The sequence below is a fragment of the Coregonus lavaretus genome, assembly GCF_964263955.1.
Source record: "Coregonus lavaretus genome assembly, chromosome: 17".
NCBI classification, from domain to species: Eukaryota; Metazoa; Chordata; class Actinopteri; order Salmoniformes; family Salmonidae; genus Coregonus; species Coregonus lavaretus.
In genome coordinates, this window is record NC_140004.1 from 28,827,591 (window position 1) to 28,845,771 (window position 18,181).

Genomic DNA, 18,181 nt, shown 5'->3' on the forward strand with positions numbered 1-18,181 from the left:
AGGAGCGAACCATTTTCGTGAACAGGGTGGTGTACCTAATAAACTGGCCTGTGAGTGTATATCTGCTGGCCTCAGTGGTTTCCAATTCATGTGGCCTTGTTTTTTCCCTATAAAGAGAGAGCGAGAGAGCGAGAGCAAGAGAGCGAGAGAGAGAGAGAGAGAGAGAGAGAGTGTGTGTGTGTGTGTGTTTTGGCATATAGCTAGTATAAGGCTGGCCACGTGACTCACTGTCTGTAGGAGCGATCCATTTTCATTATACAGTGGGGAGAACAAGTATTTGATACACTGCCGATTTTGCAGGTTTTCCTACTTACAAAGCATGTAGAGGTCTGTCATTTTTATCATAGGTACACTTCAACAAAAATCCAGAAAATCACATTGTATGATTTTTAAGTAATTAATTTGCATTTTATTGCATGACATAAGTATTTGATACATTAGAAAAGCAGAACTTAATATTTGGTACAGAAACCTTTGTTTGCAATTACAGAGATCATACGTTTCCTGTAGGTCTTGACCAGGTTTGCACACACTGCAGCAGGGATTTTGGCCCACTCCTCCATACAGACCTTCTCCAGATCCTTCAGGTTTCAGGGCTGTCGCTGGGCAATACGGACATTCAGCTCCCTCCAAAGATGTTCTATTGGGTTCAGGTCTGGAGACTGGCTAGGCCACTCCAGGACCTTGAGATGCTTCTTACGGAGCCACTCCTTAGTTGCCCTGGCTGTGTGCTTCGGTTGTCATGCTGGAAGACCCAGCCACGACCCATCTTCAATGCTCTTACTGAGGGAAGGAGGTTGTTGGCCAAGATCTCGCGATACATGGCCCCATCCATCCTCCCCTCAATACGGTGCAGTCATCCTGTCCCCTTTGCAGAAAAGCATCCCCAAAGAATGATGTTTCCACCTCCATGCTTCACGGTTGGGATGGTGTTCTTGGGGTTGTACTCATTCTTCTTCTTCCTCCAAACACGGCGAGTGGAGTTTAGACCACATGACCTTCTCCCATTCCTCCTCTGGATCATCCAGATGGTCATTGGCAAACTTCAGACGGGCCTGGACATGCGCTGGCTTGAGCAGGGGGACCTTGCGTGCGCTGCAGGATTTTAATCCATGACGGCGTAGTATGTTACTAATGGTTTTCTTTGAGACTGTGGTCCCAGCTCTCTTCAGGTCATTGACCAGGTCCTGCCGTGTAGTTCTGGGCTGATCCCTCACCTTCCTCATGATCATTGATGCCCCACGAGGTGAGATCTTGCATGGAGCCCCAGACCGAGGGTGATTGACCGTCATCTTGAACTTCTTCCATTTTCTAATAATTGCGCCAACAGTTGTTGCCTTCTCACCAAGCTGCTTGCCTATTGTCCTGTAGCCCATCCCAGCCTTGTGCAGGTCTACAATTTTATCCCTGATGTCCTTACACAGCTCTCTGGTCTTGGCCATTGTGGAGAGGTTGGAGTCGGTTTGATTGAGTGTGTGGACAGATGTCTTTTATACAGGTAAGGAGTTCAAACAGGTGCAGTTAATACAGGTAATGAGTGGAGAACAGGAGGGCTTCTTAAAGAAAAACTAACAGGTCTGTGAGAGCCGGAATTCTTCCTGGTTGGTAGGTGATCAAATACTATGTCATGCAATAAAATGCAAATGAATTACTTAAAAATCATACAATGTGATTTTCTGGATTTTTGTTTTAGATTCCGTCTCTCACAGTTGATGTGTACCTATGATAAAAATTACAGACCTCTACATGCTTTGTAAGTAGGAAAACCTGCAAAATCGGCAGTGTATCAAATACTTGTTCTCCCCACTGTATGTCTGTAGGAGCGATCCATTTTCATTATACACTACCGGTCCAAAGTTTTAGAACACCTACTCATTCAAGGGTTTTTCTTTATTTTTACTATTTTCTACATTGTAGAAAGATAGTGAAGACATCAAAACTATGAAATAACACATATTGAATAATGTAGTAACCAAAGAAGTGTTAAACAAATCAAAATATATCAAATAGCCACCCTTTGCCTTGATGACAGCTTTGCACACTCTTGTCATTCTCTCAACCAGCTTCACCTGGAATGCTTTTCCAACAGTCTTGAAGGACTTCCCACATATGCTGAGCACTTGTTGGCTGCTTTTCCTTCACTCTGCCGTCCGACTCATCCCAAACCATCTCAATTTGGTTGAGGTCGGGGGATTGTGGAGGCCAGGTCATCTGATGCAGCACTCAATCACTCTCATTCTTGGTAAAATAGCCCTTACACAACCTGGAGGTGTATTGGGTCATTGTCCTGTTGAAAAACAAATGATAGTCCCACTAAGCCCAAACCAGATGGGATGGCGTATCGCTGCAGAATGCTGTGGTAGCCATGCTGGTTAAGTGTACCTTGAATTCTAAATAAATCACAGACAGTGTCACCAGCAAAGCACCCCCACACCATAACACCTCCTCCTCCAAGCTTTACGGTGGGAAATACACATGCGGCGATAATCCGTTCACCCACACCGCGTCTCACAAAGACATGGCGGTTGGAACCAAAAATCAAAAATTTGGCCTCTATGAAGCATTTATTTGGGCTGCAATTTCTGAGGCTGGTAACTCTAATGAACTTATCCTCTGCAGCAGAGGTAACTCTGGGTCTTCCATTCCTGTGGCGGTCCTCATGAGAGCCAATTTCATCATAGCGCTTGATGGTTTTTGCGACTGCACTTAAAGAAACTTTCAAAGTTCTTGAAATGTTCCGTATTGACTGACCTTCATGTCTTAAAGTAATGATGGACTGTCGTTTCTCTTTGCTTATTTGAGCTGTTCTTGCCATAATATGGACTTGGTCTTTTACCAGAGAGGGCTATTTTCTGTATACCACCCATACCTTGTCACAACACAACTGATTGGCTCAAACGCATTAAGAAGGAAAGAAATTCCACAAATTAACTTTTAAGAAGGAACACCTGTTAACCTCTTAAGGATCGAACCCTATTTTTCAATTTTCGCCTAAAATGACATACCCAAATCTAACTGCCTGTAGCTCAGGACCTGAAGCAAGGACATACATATTCTTGATACCTTTTGAAAGAAAACACTTTGAAGTTTGTGGAAATGTGAAATTAATGTAGGAGAATATAACACATTAGATCTGGTAAAAGATAATACAAACAAAAAAACATGCGTTTAGATTTAGATTTTGGCCAATAGATGGCAGCAGTGTGTGTGCAAAGTCTCAGAATGATCCAGTGAAGCATTGCAATACTGGACTACTTCGTATCAAGTCTGCCAAAATGTGCAGAATTGGTCAATTGATACATTTTCAAGTACATAACTATAGAGAACATACAAAAATGATATGGTAATACAAAATGTAAGTTTACACACTCCCAGGAATGTCATACATGATGGATCATTAGCTTACACACTAACTTTCACACATCTAGATGGCCAGGCGGGGTGGGTGTGGAGCCAGAGACAGCAGGGGTTCAAACTGTAGAACCCAGTTCCTACATTTGAATATAAAAATTGATTTTATCAAACAAAACTATGCTACATTTTATGTCTGGGACCCTTAGGATGACAAATCAGAGCAAGATTACTGAATGTAAGTACATTATTTACCTTCAGATGTAAATGTATCAAACCAGTTGCCGTGCTAAGTTTTTTGTTGTTGTGCACTCTCCTCAAACAATAGCATGGTATTTTTTCACTGTAATAGCTACTGTAAATTGGACAGTGCAGTTAGATTTACAAGAATTTAAGCTTTCTGCCATATAAGACATGTCTATGTCCTGGAAAGTTTGCTGTTACTTACAACAGTCATGCTAATCACATTAGCGCACGTTAGCTCAACCGTCCCGTATACGGGACACCGATCCCGTAGAGGTTAATTTAAATGCATCCCAGGTGACTACCTCATGAAGCTTGTTGAGAGAATGCCAAGAGTGTGCAAAGCTGTCATCAAGGCAAAGGGTGGCTATTTGAAGTATCTCAAATATAAAATATAATTTGATTTTTTTTTACACTTTTTTGGTTACTACATGATTCCATATGTGTTATTTCATCGTTTTGATGTCTTCATTATTATTCTACAGTGTAGAAAATTGTAAAATAAAGAAAAACCCTTGAAAGAGTAGGTGTTCTAAAATTTTGGACCGGTAGTGTATGTCTGTAGGAGCGATCTATTTTCGTTATGTGTCTGTAGGAGCGATCAATTTTAGTTATACTATTTTTGATATTGATTACTGCACTGTTGGGTAGAGCTTGCAAGTTAAGCATTTAACTGTACTTATGCATGTGACAATAAAAGACACACACACAGGTACCTGTTGCTTTGGGAGACTCGCTCCACTCTGTCAGTAGCAGGACTAGGGTAGACCCTGCAGCCTCTGACCAACAGCACACAGCACACTCTCCTCACCAGCCAACCACGATACCTACAAGACTCAGGAAAAATCACATCATCGTGTGTTTGCATGCAGTGTAAGGCCATGGAGGTCTGTGTGTGTGTGTATTTGAGAGTGTGTGTGTGTGTTATGTCTACCTGGTGTGGGTCTCATTGACACTCAGTAGATTCTGGAAGCCCAGAGAGGGTATGGTCTGTCCCAGCTTCTTGCCCTGAAACGCAAGCGAGCGCACACACACACACACACGACACACAGATACACAACACACAACCTAGTTGGTTAGACCAGTCCAAAGACTACTACACACTGCCAGTACCACACCTCATCATAATGGCTGGAATTGAGTGATGGAATGGTATGAAACACATGTTTGATGTGATTGATACCATTCCATTCATTTTGTTCCAGCCATTACTATGAAGCCATCCTCTGATTTAAAGTGCCTCCAGCCACCACTGCTGCAGAGATTGACTGATGTGAACAGTGAATGTCCTCTAAGGACGTTATTTAATTGGGCCATTTATTAGGACATGACTGGGTTTGCTAAATGTGCTTTGTGTGTCAGGTCAACCTTATCTCTATGGGTACACCTCAATAGCCTCTCTCTATAGACCCTTTTCCAGTACACGATACACTGAAGTCACGGACAGATGCGCACGACTCTTGGCGGCAGTAAGAAAGCCATCGCCATCTGCGCCCATTCAACATTTAGATTCTTCTTATTATTATTATTTCTAAACAAAATAACTCATACGCTTACAATGATGTTTTGAATCTTGCTTGAACAGTCGCTAAGATTATATTTGGTTGTGATCTTTGCAAAATAATTATTTTGTATGCAGCAGTTGTTAGCTAGAATGCTAATACTCATTCTTATAGGCTGTAGCAAAAGCTAGCCAAAGAGCAATTTTACTGGTTGAAGTTGAAGTGTTTTTTAAGTATAATGTAGTTGATTTGCAATGATGACACACACATTATATTAAACAGGACTCATACATTCTTCCAATTATAATCCAAAAGTAGTGCTAAATGCACTCAAGCAACATGTAAATAGAGGCGTTTTTGCTGGCATTCTATAAGAACGCCCCGTGTTCTGCCACAAACCTGCGTGCATCGCCCTTGTGCGGCAATGTTTGCAAACACAGAAAGGGGTGTATAGGTACATCTCAATAGTCTCTCTCTATGGGTACATCTCAATAGTCTCTCTCTATGGGTGCATTTCAATAGTCTGAAGTGGCGTTCTCTCCTTTATCTGCATTAGTCTGAAAACAGTAAACAGGTGTCAAAATGGAGGAACACAAGGAAAAGGAAGACACTATTGAGATGCAATCTACTTTATAAACCCAGTGGTTTGAGCCCTGAATGCTGATTGGCTGAAAGCCGTGGTATATCAGACCGTATACCATGGGTATGACAAAAAAGTACTATTTACTGTTCTAATTACATTGGTAACCAGTTTATAATAGCAATAAGGCACCTCAGGGGTTTGTGGTATATGGCCAATATACCACGGCTAAGGGCTGTATCCAGGCACTCCGCCTTGCGTCGTGCTTAAGAACAGCCCTTAGCTGTGGTATATTGGACTTATTGCTTAATTATACAACAGGTGGTTTGGAATTCCCATTGTTAGAGCCTATCCTGCCCATGATATACGAGACAACCACAGGAGGTTGGTGGCACCTTACTTGGGGAGAAGGGGCTCGTGGTAATGACTGGAGCGGTATCAGTGGAATGGTGTCAAACACATCAAACAAATGGTTTCCAGGTGTTTAATGCCATGCCATTTGCTCCGTTCCGGCCATTATTATGACCCGTTCTCCCCTCAGCAGCCTCCACTGGAGACAACATACACATGGCCTGTACATTCATAAAAAGTGTCATTGTTTACGTCGTTACCTAGCAACGCACTACTACTACTACTCCTCGGGTCTTATTGCTTAAGTACCCACCTCGCCTCTCTCTCCGTCTTCCTCCCTCTCCCTACTTACCAGGCTGTCAGGGGTACACTGGTGGCAGCATTGTCCTACTGATGGTCGGAATTTGCCGAGGCAGGGAGCTACAGTCTTCAGCTTCTTCTTGATCTTCGACCCCCACGACAACTAACAGGGAGAGAAAGCAGGGATATGGCATTAACTCATATATACACACACACAAGCATACACAGACACACAAAAACTCTCACACACACACACAATCACAATGTAAATTGACAACAGCATCAACTCTGAGTCGACATGCTTCATATTAGGTATTGTTCTTACATCGTCCGGCACGCACACATGATCATAAACAAGTTATTAACATGTCAACATGTCTAACACAAACAGGATTGTCACAGTAGAAACTAATATAGGACTTTTGAGCGGTGACTTTCAAACTAGCTAAGTGGCAGTAGAATGTGTTTACATGACATCCCTATTTTCAGTGAGACCAAATCAATTATTATTCTGTCTACTCCAAACACACAAGTATTGTGCTGTGTGTGTGTGTGTGTGTGTGTGTGTGTGTATGTTTGCATGTGTAACAGAGAGCCAAACTGGAGACAAAGGCATTGATTGGCTTGCTTGTAGTACGGTAATATCACGGTACCAAAACGTCATGATACTTATGATACCAACATTTTAGAATACCGTACTACCGTTTCATACAATACTGACTTTTTCAGCCCTACCGATCTAAAGAACCTGCTGGCGCCTGTTATAAAATGTTTATAAAGTCAGTTTTGTTAATAAATTCAGTTGAATTTAAGTAAAAGCCACTAGTCTCTTGAATGAGCAGGTCCAATAATATCCACTTCCCTTTCATGTGCATATCACATATGGCAGCTGTAATCAGCCAGCCGCATCCCCTAACAGCACTCACTCACCTGCTTCTCTCTATCTGCTCTATGTGCGTGTCTATTCCTCAGTCAGTTTAAAAAATATATAATTTAGCCGTGATGGCGAGCGGGGATTCAGACTCATACCCTGATGTGTCTTCTGTTGTTAGATTTGTACATTTGTTACATTAGAGCAGCGCGCAAAGCGAGCAATGTTGATACATTGTATCATTTCATCACATGTTATAACCAAAAGCACAGACCAGTCTGAGTAGACTTTGCAAGGTCACTGTCATGCAGCCTCTGAGTGTCAGAGAGGCATGCTTGCAGCTTTACAGCAAAGAAAACGTCTTGTCTCTAGACTAAACGGTTCAAAACTATGACCCATATTACAGGAGATGCCTTTTTTTCTTTCTATCGGGATTCACGCACATTTTATATCATTTCACAAACCATGTCGCAGGGCGTTTTAAACTAATCCCGGGTCGCTAATTATTGGTTTGATAACAAACAATGTTGTTCAATCATGTTACCTAGCTAGCTAACAACCTGGTAACTTGATTGGCACAGGAAGAAAGGAAAGGGTCTGCTTCTCATGAGATGTGCTTCAAAAGGTAGGATTCAAATATGCCTAATGGAAGCCTAAACTATATCAAAAATCTATTTATTTCTGGTGCTCCTTAAATTCTGTTTGGTGCCTAACCTTTTAAAAGTTGGGAGCAGTGTGTGTATGTGTGTTTGTGGGAGAGAGAGAGTGGTGTGTGTGTATTTATGAGAGTGAGGGAGACAGAGAGTGTGTGAGGAAGGGAGGGAGACTGTGTGTCTGTGTTAACTGAAGTGTTTTCCCCTTACTGACACAATGACATGCAGATCCTCATGCATGTATATCACAGGAGGTTGGTGGCACCTTAATTGGGGAGGACGGGCTCGTGGTAATGGCTGGAGCGGAATAGGTGGAATGGTATCAAACGCATGGCTTCCATGTGTTTGATGCCATTCCATTTGCGCCGTTCCAGCCATCATTATGACCCATCCTCCCTTCAGCAGCCTCCACTGATGTATATTCTTTCCTCCCATTCCTCCAGCCAAATCACAGGTAGGCCTTTGCAAATATTAGCAAATCAGCCATTCTATGCAGTATTCTATTATACACTGAACAGTGTGAAGTTAAATTCAATGTGTTGTATTGAGTAAAAGTGTGAATTTCAGTGACAGGTTTTTGGAGAACGTTTAGAAAATGTGAACAAGCTTCCGGGGGTCGGGGCACACAGGATGCTAGGCCACTGATTCTTTTCCACCGTGGTATCGCGATACTAGTCAGTATCGTATTATGTATCACAAATTAAAAACAGAAATACCTTATTTACATAAGTATTCAGACCCTTTGCTATGAGACTCGAAATTGAGCTCAGGTGCATCCTGTTTCCATTGATCATCCTTGAGATGCTTCTACAACTTGATTGGAGTCCACATGTGGTCAATTTAATTGATTGGACATGATTTGGAAAGGTACACACCTGTCTATATAAGGTCCCACAGTTGACAGTGCATGACAAACCAAAAACAGTTTTTCAGACATTTTAGCAAATGTAAAAAAAAACTACTGAAATATAACATTTGCATAAGTATTCAGACCCTTTACTCATTACTTTGTTGAAGCACCTTTGGCAGCCATTACAGCCTCGACTCTTCTTCGGTATGACGCTACAAGCTTGGCACACCTGTATTTGGGGTGTTTCTCCCATTCTTTTGTATTTGTATTTATTATGGATCCCCATTAGCTGCTGCCAAGGCACATATTTCACAACACACTGTGTGCCCTCAGGCCCCTACTCCACCACTACCACATATTAACAGTACAAAATCCATGTGTACGTGTGTGTATAGTGCGTATGCTATCGTGTGTATGTATGTGTCAGTGCCTATGTTTGTGTTGCTTCACAGTCCCCGCTGTTCCATAAGGTGTTTTTTTAAATCTGTTTTTTTAATCCAACATTTTACTAATTGCATCAGTTACTTGATGTGGAATAGAGTTCCATGTAGTCAAAGCTCTATGTAGTACTGTGCGCCTCCCATAGTCTGTTCTGGACTTGGGGACTGTGAAGAGACCTCTTGTGGGATGTCTTGTCGGGTATGCATGGGTGTCCGAGCTGTGCACCTGTAGTTCAAACAGACAGCTCGTGCATTCAACATGTCAATACCTATCATAAATACTAAGTAGTGATGAGGTCAGGTTGACATGCATATTATTAATGTTAGCTCTCTGTGTACATCCAAGGGCCAACGGTGCTGCCCTGTTCTTAGCCAATTGCAATTTTCCTAAGTCCTTTTTTTGTGGCACCTGACCACACGACTGATCAGCAGTCCAGGTGCGACAAAACTAGGGCCTGTAGGACCTGCCTTGTTGATAGTGCTGTTAAGAAGGTAGCGCAGCGCTTTATTATGGACATACTTAGCTACTGTTGTATCAATATGTTTTCAAATCAAATCAAATTGTATTTGTCATATGCGCCGAATACAACAGGTGTAGACCTTACAGTGAAATGCTTACTTACAAGCCCTTAACCAACAATGCAGTTTTAAGAAAGAATACCCCCCCAAAAATAATAAAATACAATATAAAATAATACGAAATAAAAGTAACTAATAATTAAAGAGCAGCAGTAAAAATAACAATAGTGAGGCTATATACAGGGGGTACCGGTACCGAGTCAATGTGCGGGGGCACCGGTTAGTCGAGGTAATTGGGGTAATATGTACATGTAGATAGAGTTATTAAAGTGACTATGCATAGATAATAAACAGAGAGTAGCAGCAGTGTAAAAGAGGGGGGCAATGCAAATAGTCTGGGTAGCCATGATTAGATGTTCAGGAGTCTTATGGCTTGGGGGTAGAAGCTGTTTAGAAGCCTCTTGGACCTAGACTTGGCACTCCGGTACCGCTTGCCGTGCGGTAGCAGAGAGAACAGTCTATGACTAGGGTGGCTGGAGACTTTGACAATTTTTAGGGCCTTCCTCTGACACCGCCTGGTATAGAGGTCCTGGATGGCAGGAAGCTTGGCCCCAGTGATGTACTGGGCCGTACGCACTACCCTCTGTAGTGCCTTGCAGTCAGAGGCCGAGCAGTTGCCATACCAGGCAGTGATGCAACCAGTCAGGATGCTATCGATGGTGCAGCTGTAGAAACCTTTGAGGATCTGAGGACCCATGCCAAATCTTTTCAGTCTCCTTAGGGGGAATAGGTTTTGTCGTGCCTTCGTCACGACTGTCTTGGTGTGCTTGGACCATGTTAGTTTGTTGGTGATGTGGACGTCAAGGAACTTGAAGCTCTCAACCTGCTCCACTACAGCCCCGTCGATGAGAATGGGGGCGTGCTCGGTCCTCTTCCTTTTCCTGTAGTCCACAATCATCTCCTTTGTCTTGATCACGTTGAGGGAGAGGTTGTTGTCCTGGCACCACACGGCCAGGTCTCTGACCTCCCTATAGGCTGTCTCGTCGTTGATCAGGCCTACCACTGTTGTGTCATCTGCAAACTTAATGATGGTGTTGGAGTCGTGCCTGGCCATGCAGTCATGAGTGAACAGGGAGTACAGGAGTGGACTGAGCACGCAACCCTGTGGGGCCCATGTGTTGAGGATCAGCGTGGCGGATGTGTTGTTATCTACCCTTACCACCTGGGGGCGGCCCGTCAGGAAGTCCAGGATCCAGTTGCAGAGGGAGGTGTTTAGTCCCAGGGTCCTTAGCTTAGTGATGAGCTTTGAAGGCACTATGGTGTTGAACGCTGAGCTGTAGTCAATGAACACATAGGTGTTCCTTTTGTCCAGGTGTGAAAGGGCAGTGTGGAGCGCAATAGAGATTGCATCATCTGTGGATCTGTTGGTGCGATATGCAAATTGGAGTGGGTCTAGGGTTTCTGGGATAATGGTGTTGATGTGAGCATGACCAGCCTTTCAAAGCACTTCATGGCTACAGACGTGAGTGCTACGGGTCGGTAGTCATTTAGGCAGGGTACCTTAGTGTTCTTGGGCACAGGGTCTATGGTGGTCTGGTTGAAACATGTTGGTATTACAGACTTAGACAGGGAGAGGTTGAAAATGTCAGTGAAGACATTTGCCAGTTGGTCAGCACATGCTCGGAGTACACGTCCTGGTAATCCGTCTGGCCCTGCGGCCTTGTGAATGTTGACCTGTTTAAAAGGTCTTACTCACATCGGCTAAGGAGAGCAGGATCACACAGTCATCCGGAACAGCTGATGCTCTCATGCGTGTTTCAGTGTTACTTGCCTCGAAGCGAGCATAGAAGTAATTTAGCTTGTCTGGTAGGCTTGTGTTACTGGGCAGCTCGCGGCTGTGCTTCCCTTTGTAGTCTGTAATAGTTTGCAAGCCCTGCCTCATCCGACGAGCGTCGGAGCCGGTGTCGTACGATTCGATCTTAGTCCTGTATTGACGCTTTGCCTGTTTGATGGTTCGTCGGAGGGCATAGCGAGATTTCTTATAAGCTTCCGGGTTAGAGTCCCGCTACTTGAAAGCGGCAGCTCTACCCTTTAGCTCAGTGCGGATGTTGCCTGTAATCCATGGCTTCTGGTTGGGGTATGTACGTACAGTCACTGTGGGGACGACGTCATCGATGCACTTATTGATGAAGCCAGTGACTGATATAGTGTATGCCATCGGAAGAATCCCAGAACATATTCCAGTCTGTGCCAGCAAAACAGTCCTGTAGCTTAGCATCTGCTTCATCTGACCACTTTATTTATTGACCGAGTCACTGGTGCTTCCTTCTTTAGTGTTTTGCTTGTAAGCAGGAATCAGGAGGATAGAATTATGGTCAGATTTTCCAAATGGAGGGCGATGGGTGAGAGCTTTGTACGCGTCTCTGTGTGTGGAGTAAAGGTGGTCTAGAGTTTTTTTCCCTCTGGTTGCACATTTAACATGCTGGTAGAAATGAGGTAAAACTGATTTAAGTTTCCCTGCATTAAAGTCCCCGGCCACTAGGAGCGCCGCCTCTGGATGAGCGTTTTCCTGTTTGCTTATGGCCGTATGCAGTTCATTGATTGGGTTTTGGTGCCATGCATCGGTTTGTGGTGGTAAATAGACAGCTATGAAGAATATAGATGAAAACTCTCTTGGTAGATAGTGTGGTCTACAGCTTATCATGAGATACTCTACCTCAGGCGAGCAAAACCTTGAGACTTCTTTAGATTAAAAAAAACACACAAAATTGCACGGTTGGTTAAGAGTCCATAAAACGGCAGCCATCCCCTCCGGTGCCATCACTACCATGACAGTTTACAATCCAGGGTTACTCCAAGCAGTTTAGTCACCTGAACTTGCTCAATTTCCACATTATTCATTACAAGATTTAGTTGAGGTTTAGGGTTTAGTGAATGATTTGTCCCAAATACAATGCTTTTAGTTTTAGAAATATGTAGGACTAACTTATTCCTTGCCACCCACTCTGAAACTAACTGCAACTCTTTGTTAAGTCATTTCAGTTGCTGTAGTATCTGACATGTGTAGTGTTGAGTCATCTGCATACATAGACACAGTGGCATGTCATTAGTAAAGATTGAAAAAAGTAATGGGCCTAGACAGCTGCCCTGGGGAATTCCTGATTCTACCTGGATTATGTTGGAGAGGCTTCCATTAAAGAACACCGTCTGTGTTCTGTTAGACAGGTAACTCTTTATCCACAATATAGCAGGGGATGTAAAGCCATAACACATACGTTTTTCCAGCAGAAGACTATGATCGATAACGTCAAAAGCCGCACTGAAGTCTAACAAAAGAGCCTCCAAAATCTTTTTATCATCAATTTCTCTCAGCCAATCATCAGTCATTTGTGTAAGTGCTGTGCTTGTTGAATGTCCTTCCCTATAAGCATGCTGAAAGTTTGTTGTCAATTTGTTTACTGTAAAATAGCATTGTATCTGGTCAAACACAATTTTTTCTAAAAGTTTACTGAGGGTTGGTAACAGGCTGATTGGTCGGCTATTTGAGCCAGTAAAGGGGCTTTACTATTCTTAGGTAGCGGAATGACTTTTGCTTCCCTCCAAGCCCGGGGGCACACACATTCTAGTAGGCTAAAATTTAAAATATGGCAAATAGGAGTGGCAATATCGTCTGCTATTATCCTCAGTAATTTTCCATCCAAGTTGTCAGACCCCGGTGGCTTGTCATTGTTGATAGACAACAATACTTTTTTCACCTCTTCCACACTGCCTTTACGGAATTCAAAATTACAATGCTTGTTCTTCATAATTTGGTCAGACATACTTGGATGTGTGATGTCAGCATTTGTTGCTGGCATGTCATGCCTAAGTTTGCTAATCTTGCCAATGAAAAAAATCATTCAAGTAGTTGGCAATATCAGTTGGTTTTGTGATGAATGTGCCATCTGATTCAATGAATGATGGAGCTGACTTTGCCTTTTTTCCCAACATTTCATTTAAGGTGCTCCAAAGCTTTTTACTATAATTCTTTATGTCATTTATCTTTGTTTCATAGTGTAGTTTCTTCTTCTTTTTATTCAGTTTAGTCACATGATTTCTCAATTTGCAATACGTTTTCCAATCGGTTGTGCAGCCAGACTTAAATGCCATTCCTTTTGCCTCATCCCTCTAAACCATACAATTTTTCAATTCCTCATCAATCCAAGGGGATTTAACAGTTTTTACAGTCATTTTCTTAATGGGTGCATGCTTATTAGTAACTGTAATAAGCAATTTCATAAATGTGTCAAGTGCAGTGTCTGTTTGCTCCTCATTACACACCACGGACCAACAAATATTCTTTACATCAACAACATAGGAATCACTACAAAACGTATTGTATGAACTCTTATACACTATATTAGGCCCAGCCTTTGGAACTTTGGTTTTCCTAGATATGGCTACTATATTGTGATGACTACATCCGATGGATCTGGATACTGCTTTCAAGCAAATTTCTGCAGCATTAGTAAAGATGTGATCAATACATGTTGATGATTTCATTCCTGTGCTGTTTGTAACTACCCTGGTAGGTTGACTGATAACCTGAACCAGGTTGCAGGCACTAGTTACAGTTTGAAGCTTTTTCTTGAGTGGGCAGCTTGATGAAAGACAGTCAATATTTAAATCACCCAGAAAATATACCTCTCTGTTGATATCACATACATTATCAAGCATTTCACACGTTATCCAGATACTGACTGTTAGCACTTGGTGGTCTATAGCAGCTTCCCACCAGAATGGGCTTTATGTGAGGCAGATTGGCATTTCTATATTTTCTGTAAATGTTATAACCTTGTACTGCTACCACTGTATCATCAAAGGTATTATCTAAGTGAGTTTCAGAGATAGTCAGAATAGGAATGTCATCTGTTACTAGCAAATTATTGATTTCATGAACCTTGTTTCTTAAGCTACATATGTTAACGTGGGCTATTTTGAGCACTTTTCTTCTGGATGCTTACTTGTTTTTATTGCTTTACTGTGAAGCTAAGCAGCAGTAGATGTGCTCATGTTATTTATGTTAGTGCAGGGTGAGCTGCACACAGTGGACCTCCTCCTAGGGCACACCGGCTCAGTGCTAACAGTATAAATCTGGTTCATATGCACATGATTACTGCATACAATAGCTGTAGGATCAGCAGAGGCATCCAGGCCAGTTAGAGGGACATAAATTAGGTTACTTATATTGTGTCTACCGACGCCCCTGGTGTAATGTACATTTGCTGAAGCATTATGACAACTCTGCGTCACAATGGTAGGGATTAGCTGAGTTGGGCTTGGGTTATTGATAAGTCATTGTCTCAACACAGCCTTATAATGCTGTGAAAGGATCCAGGAACCCAAATGATTTGGGTGGATCCCATCCTCCTTATAAAACGTGTTTTGTTTCCAAAAGGTATCGAAATTGTCAACAAAAGTTAAACCCATTGAGCTGCAATAATCACGTAGCCAGTTGTGAAGAGAAAGAATCCTGCTAAAGCGTTCAATGCCACGATTCAGAGAGGGCACAGGGCCAGATATGATGGGTATTTTGTTAGTGTCTAGCAGAGAGTCAATCAGCTCTTTAAAATCCAGTTTCAACTGTTCAGAGATGCCCTTCATAATGTCATTAAAACCCACATGGAATCCGATAGAATCGATTTCCATGTCCTGACGTAGTACATTTGGGAGCAGCTTAGTAATGTCATTTACTCGAGCTCCGGGATAGGACATTGTTTTTGCACCAGGAACGGTCACATCTCTGCAGATCCTCTCAAGCTCTGTCAGGTAGGATGGGGAGCGTCGCTGCACAGCTATTTTCAGGTCTCTCCAGAGATGTTAGATCGGGTTCAAGTCCCGGCTCTGGCTGGGCCACTCAAGGACATTCAGAGACTTGTCCCGAAGCCACTCCTGCTTTGTCTTGGCTGTGTGCTTAGGGTCATTGTCCTGTTGGAATGTGAACCTTCGCCCCAGTCTGAGGTTCTGAGCGCACTGGAGCAGGTTTCCATCAAGGATCTCGCTGTACTTTTCTCCATTCATCTTTCCCCTCGATCCTGACTAGTCTCCCAGTCCCTGCCGCTGAAATAAATCCCCACAGCATGATGCTGCCACCACCATGCTTCACCGTAGGGATGGTGCCAGGTTTCCTCCAGACTTGATGCTTGGCATTAAGGCCAAAGAGTTCAATCTTGGTTTCATCAGACCAGAGAATCTTGTCTCGACACAATCCTGTCTCGGAGCTCTACGGACAACTCCTTCGACCTCATGGCTTGGTTTTTGCTCTGACATGCACTGTCAACTGTGGGTCCTTATATACACAGGTGTGTGCCTTTCCAAATAATGTCCAATCAATTGAATTTCCCACAGGTGGACTCTCAAGGATGATCAATGGAAACAGGATGCACCTGAGCTCATTTTGAGTCTCATAGCGAAGGGTCTGAATACTTAAATAAGGTATTTCTGTTTTTTATTTTTGATAAATTAGCGAATATTTATAAAAACCTGTTTTCACTTTGTCATTATGGGGTATTGTGTGTAGATTAATGAGGGAAAAATTAATTTAATCAATTTTAGAATAAGGCTGTAACGTAACAAAATGTGGAAAAAGTCAAGGGGTCTGAATACTTTACGAACGCTTTATCTTGTCTGGTTTAGCATCCCAGATAAAGCGAAATATTTTTGCTCATATGATTTGAAAAATCAATCATCAGGAGTAGGCAGCGCCATAAGTAAGTAGGTAAACTGAGATATGACTAAGGAGTTAATCAGTGTAATTTTTCCATAAATAGAAGGGTATCTCCTGGTCTATAGGTCAATTTGCATAATTTAATGGAATTAAATTTGGCGTGTGTACAGTATATTTGTTATGCATCTTATTTATCACATGCGTACAGCTTACAGATACAGAGCCTTTGAGGGGGAAATCTGAGAGCACGAGAGCTGCTGCTCCTACTGCATCTCAAACAGCAAATGCATAGGCAACGGAAGGCAGGCTTCATCAGCGCGTCACACACCACTTTCAATGAGATGGAGGCAGTATGCATTTTGAAAACATAGCCTACTTAATTGTTGAAACCTGAACGTTTTACTACATATTATGAGGCATGTCTTAACTTGCTTCAAAGTAGCCTAGCCAAAATCAGACCATATCCGTGGAGGCAATTATTTTATATAAACTTTCTTTCATTGTCCAGTAGCCAAAGGCACAATCCTAGTCATATTAGCAACCCATGCTAGTTGTTGCATATTAAATCTCCCCTCTTTCTAAATGTCTAAAGAATATTTTCATCTCTGTCACATGAAACCGCTCACATGTGTGGTGCCCTTTTGACAACAGGTGTTTTCCCGCTAATTGCATTGTGGAACGAACGTCCACGCATAGCCTACTGCCTTGTGCTCATTGCTGCCCTTATAATGTGAAGAAATAATAGTTTATCAACATTTTAAGCTAAATGTTCTGATCTGTTGTATCAGACTCACTGCTTTTTAAAGTTGTTGTTTTTATGTAGCCTAGGCCTACTGGTTGTATGAATTTGGGATCTATCGTCCCACAACTGTCCCAGAGTCTGTTTGGAATAGGCTATTTATTTCTCGACAAGCTGACCAATAGAATAGGTAAACTTTTCTACTATGGGGTATAGCAGTTTGACATAAGCTAGTGATTTTTCTATTCGTTACTCGTCTTGTTGGATGAGGAAAAGTAAATGTGGACAGTTATTCGAACATCTTCAAAGTGCGCATCAGAATTCGGTAAGAAGGACCGCACATCGTTGCATCCTGGACTTGTTCTGTTAATATTTAATTACCATAAACAAAATGTGATTTGTCATTCTGAGCACCTGTGGTTGGATGCCCTAATCAGGTTACATACCCAATGCATATGGGTCTGGTAAATTTCTCAAATGTCCGGTTAATTAAAATGCTGCCGGTCAAATGTCCGGCGACACATTTTCCTAACAGAAACCTTGGTGGGGTGGTAGCAGGTTAGGTAGGTGGGTGTACTGTAGGCAAAAGGGTGATCTTACTGCTGGTCTCTTCTGTTGAGTGCCCTGGGGGATGAGGGCTTCAGTAAAGCCACCCCCACTCTCTTGTACCATGGTGGTTCGTTCCACAGGCGTCTGTCACTCTCTCAGGGACCTACAGACACAAAGAGGAGGGCAGGGTAAGAGCAGGTTTACTTCACACATATACACTGTAGAGCTCTTCACGGGTCTGGGTGGACCCGATATACCCGAGACCCGAACCGATCGGGTTTGTCTCTGAAATTCTAACTTGTCCCTTGGGTCCGAGCTGGGTCCTATTTGATTGTCATCGGGTCTCGGGTTTATGTAATTACAGCTGATAGACCCGAGTGGACCTGACCAAGGCTCTGCATAGCCTATACCATATTTATTTTACTCTAATAAGGTGAATTTATTGACTTATAGAAGGCCTAGCCAACATATAAAGACCTATTCATTATCCACTCAGGTCCAATCGGGTCTGGTTTCGACCCACACTC

The 18,181-nt window shown here is 42.7% G+C and overlaps 1 protein-coding gene across 1 annotated transcript in view; it reads right to left on the bottom strand.

The window, feature by feature from the left end:
* The window catches only part of gpat2 (glycerol-3-phosphate acyltransferase 2, mitochondrial), a gene marked incomplete at both ends in the record, with an annotated part of 35,996 nt that extends 18,219 nt beyond the window's left edge, over positions 1–17,777 (bottom strand). Inside the window, 4 exons of the mRNA XM_084180357.1 lie at positions 4,311–4,421; positions 4,529–4,602; positions 6,380–6,490; positions 17,706–17,777. Of these exons, the coding sequence (XP_084036483.1) occupies positions 4,311–4,421; positions 4,529–4,602; positions 6,380–6,490; positions 17,706–17,777 (368 nt within the window). The remainder of the gene's footprint in view (positions 1–4,310; positions 4,422–4,528; positions 4,603–6,379; positions 6,491–17,705) is intronic.
* Between the last annotated feature and the right edge of the window lie 404 nt (positions 17,778–18,181).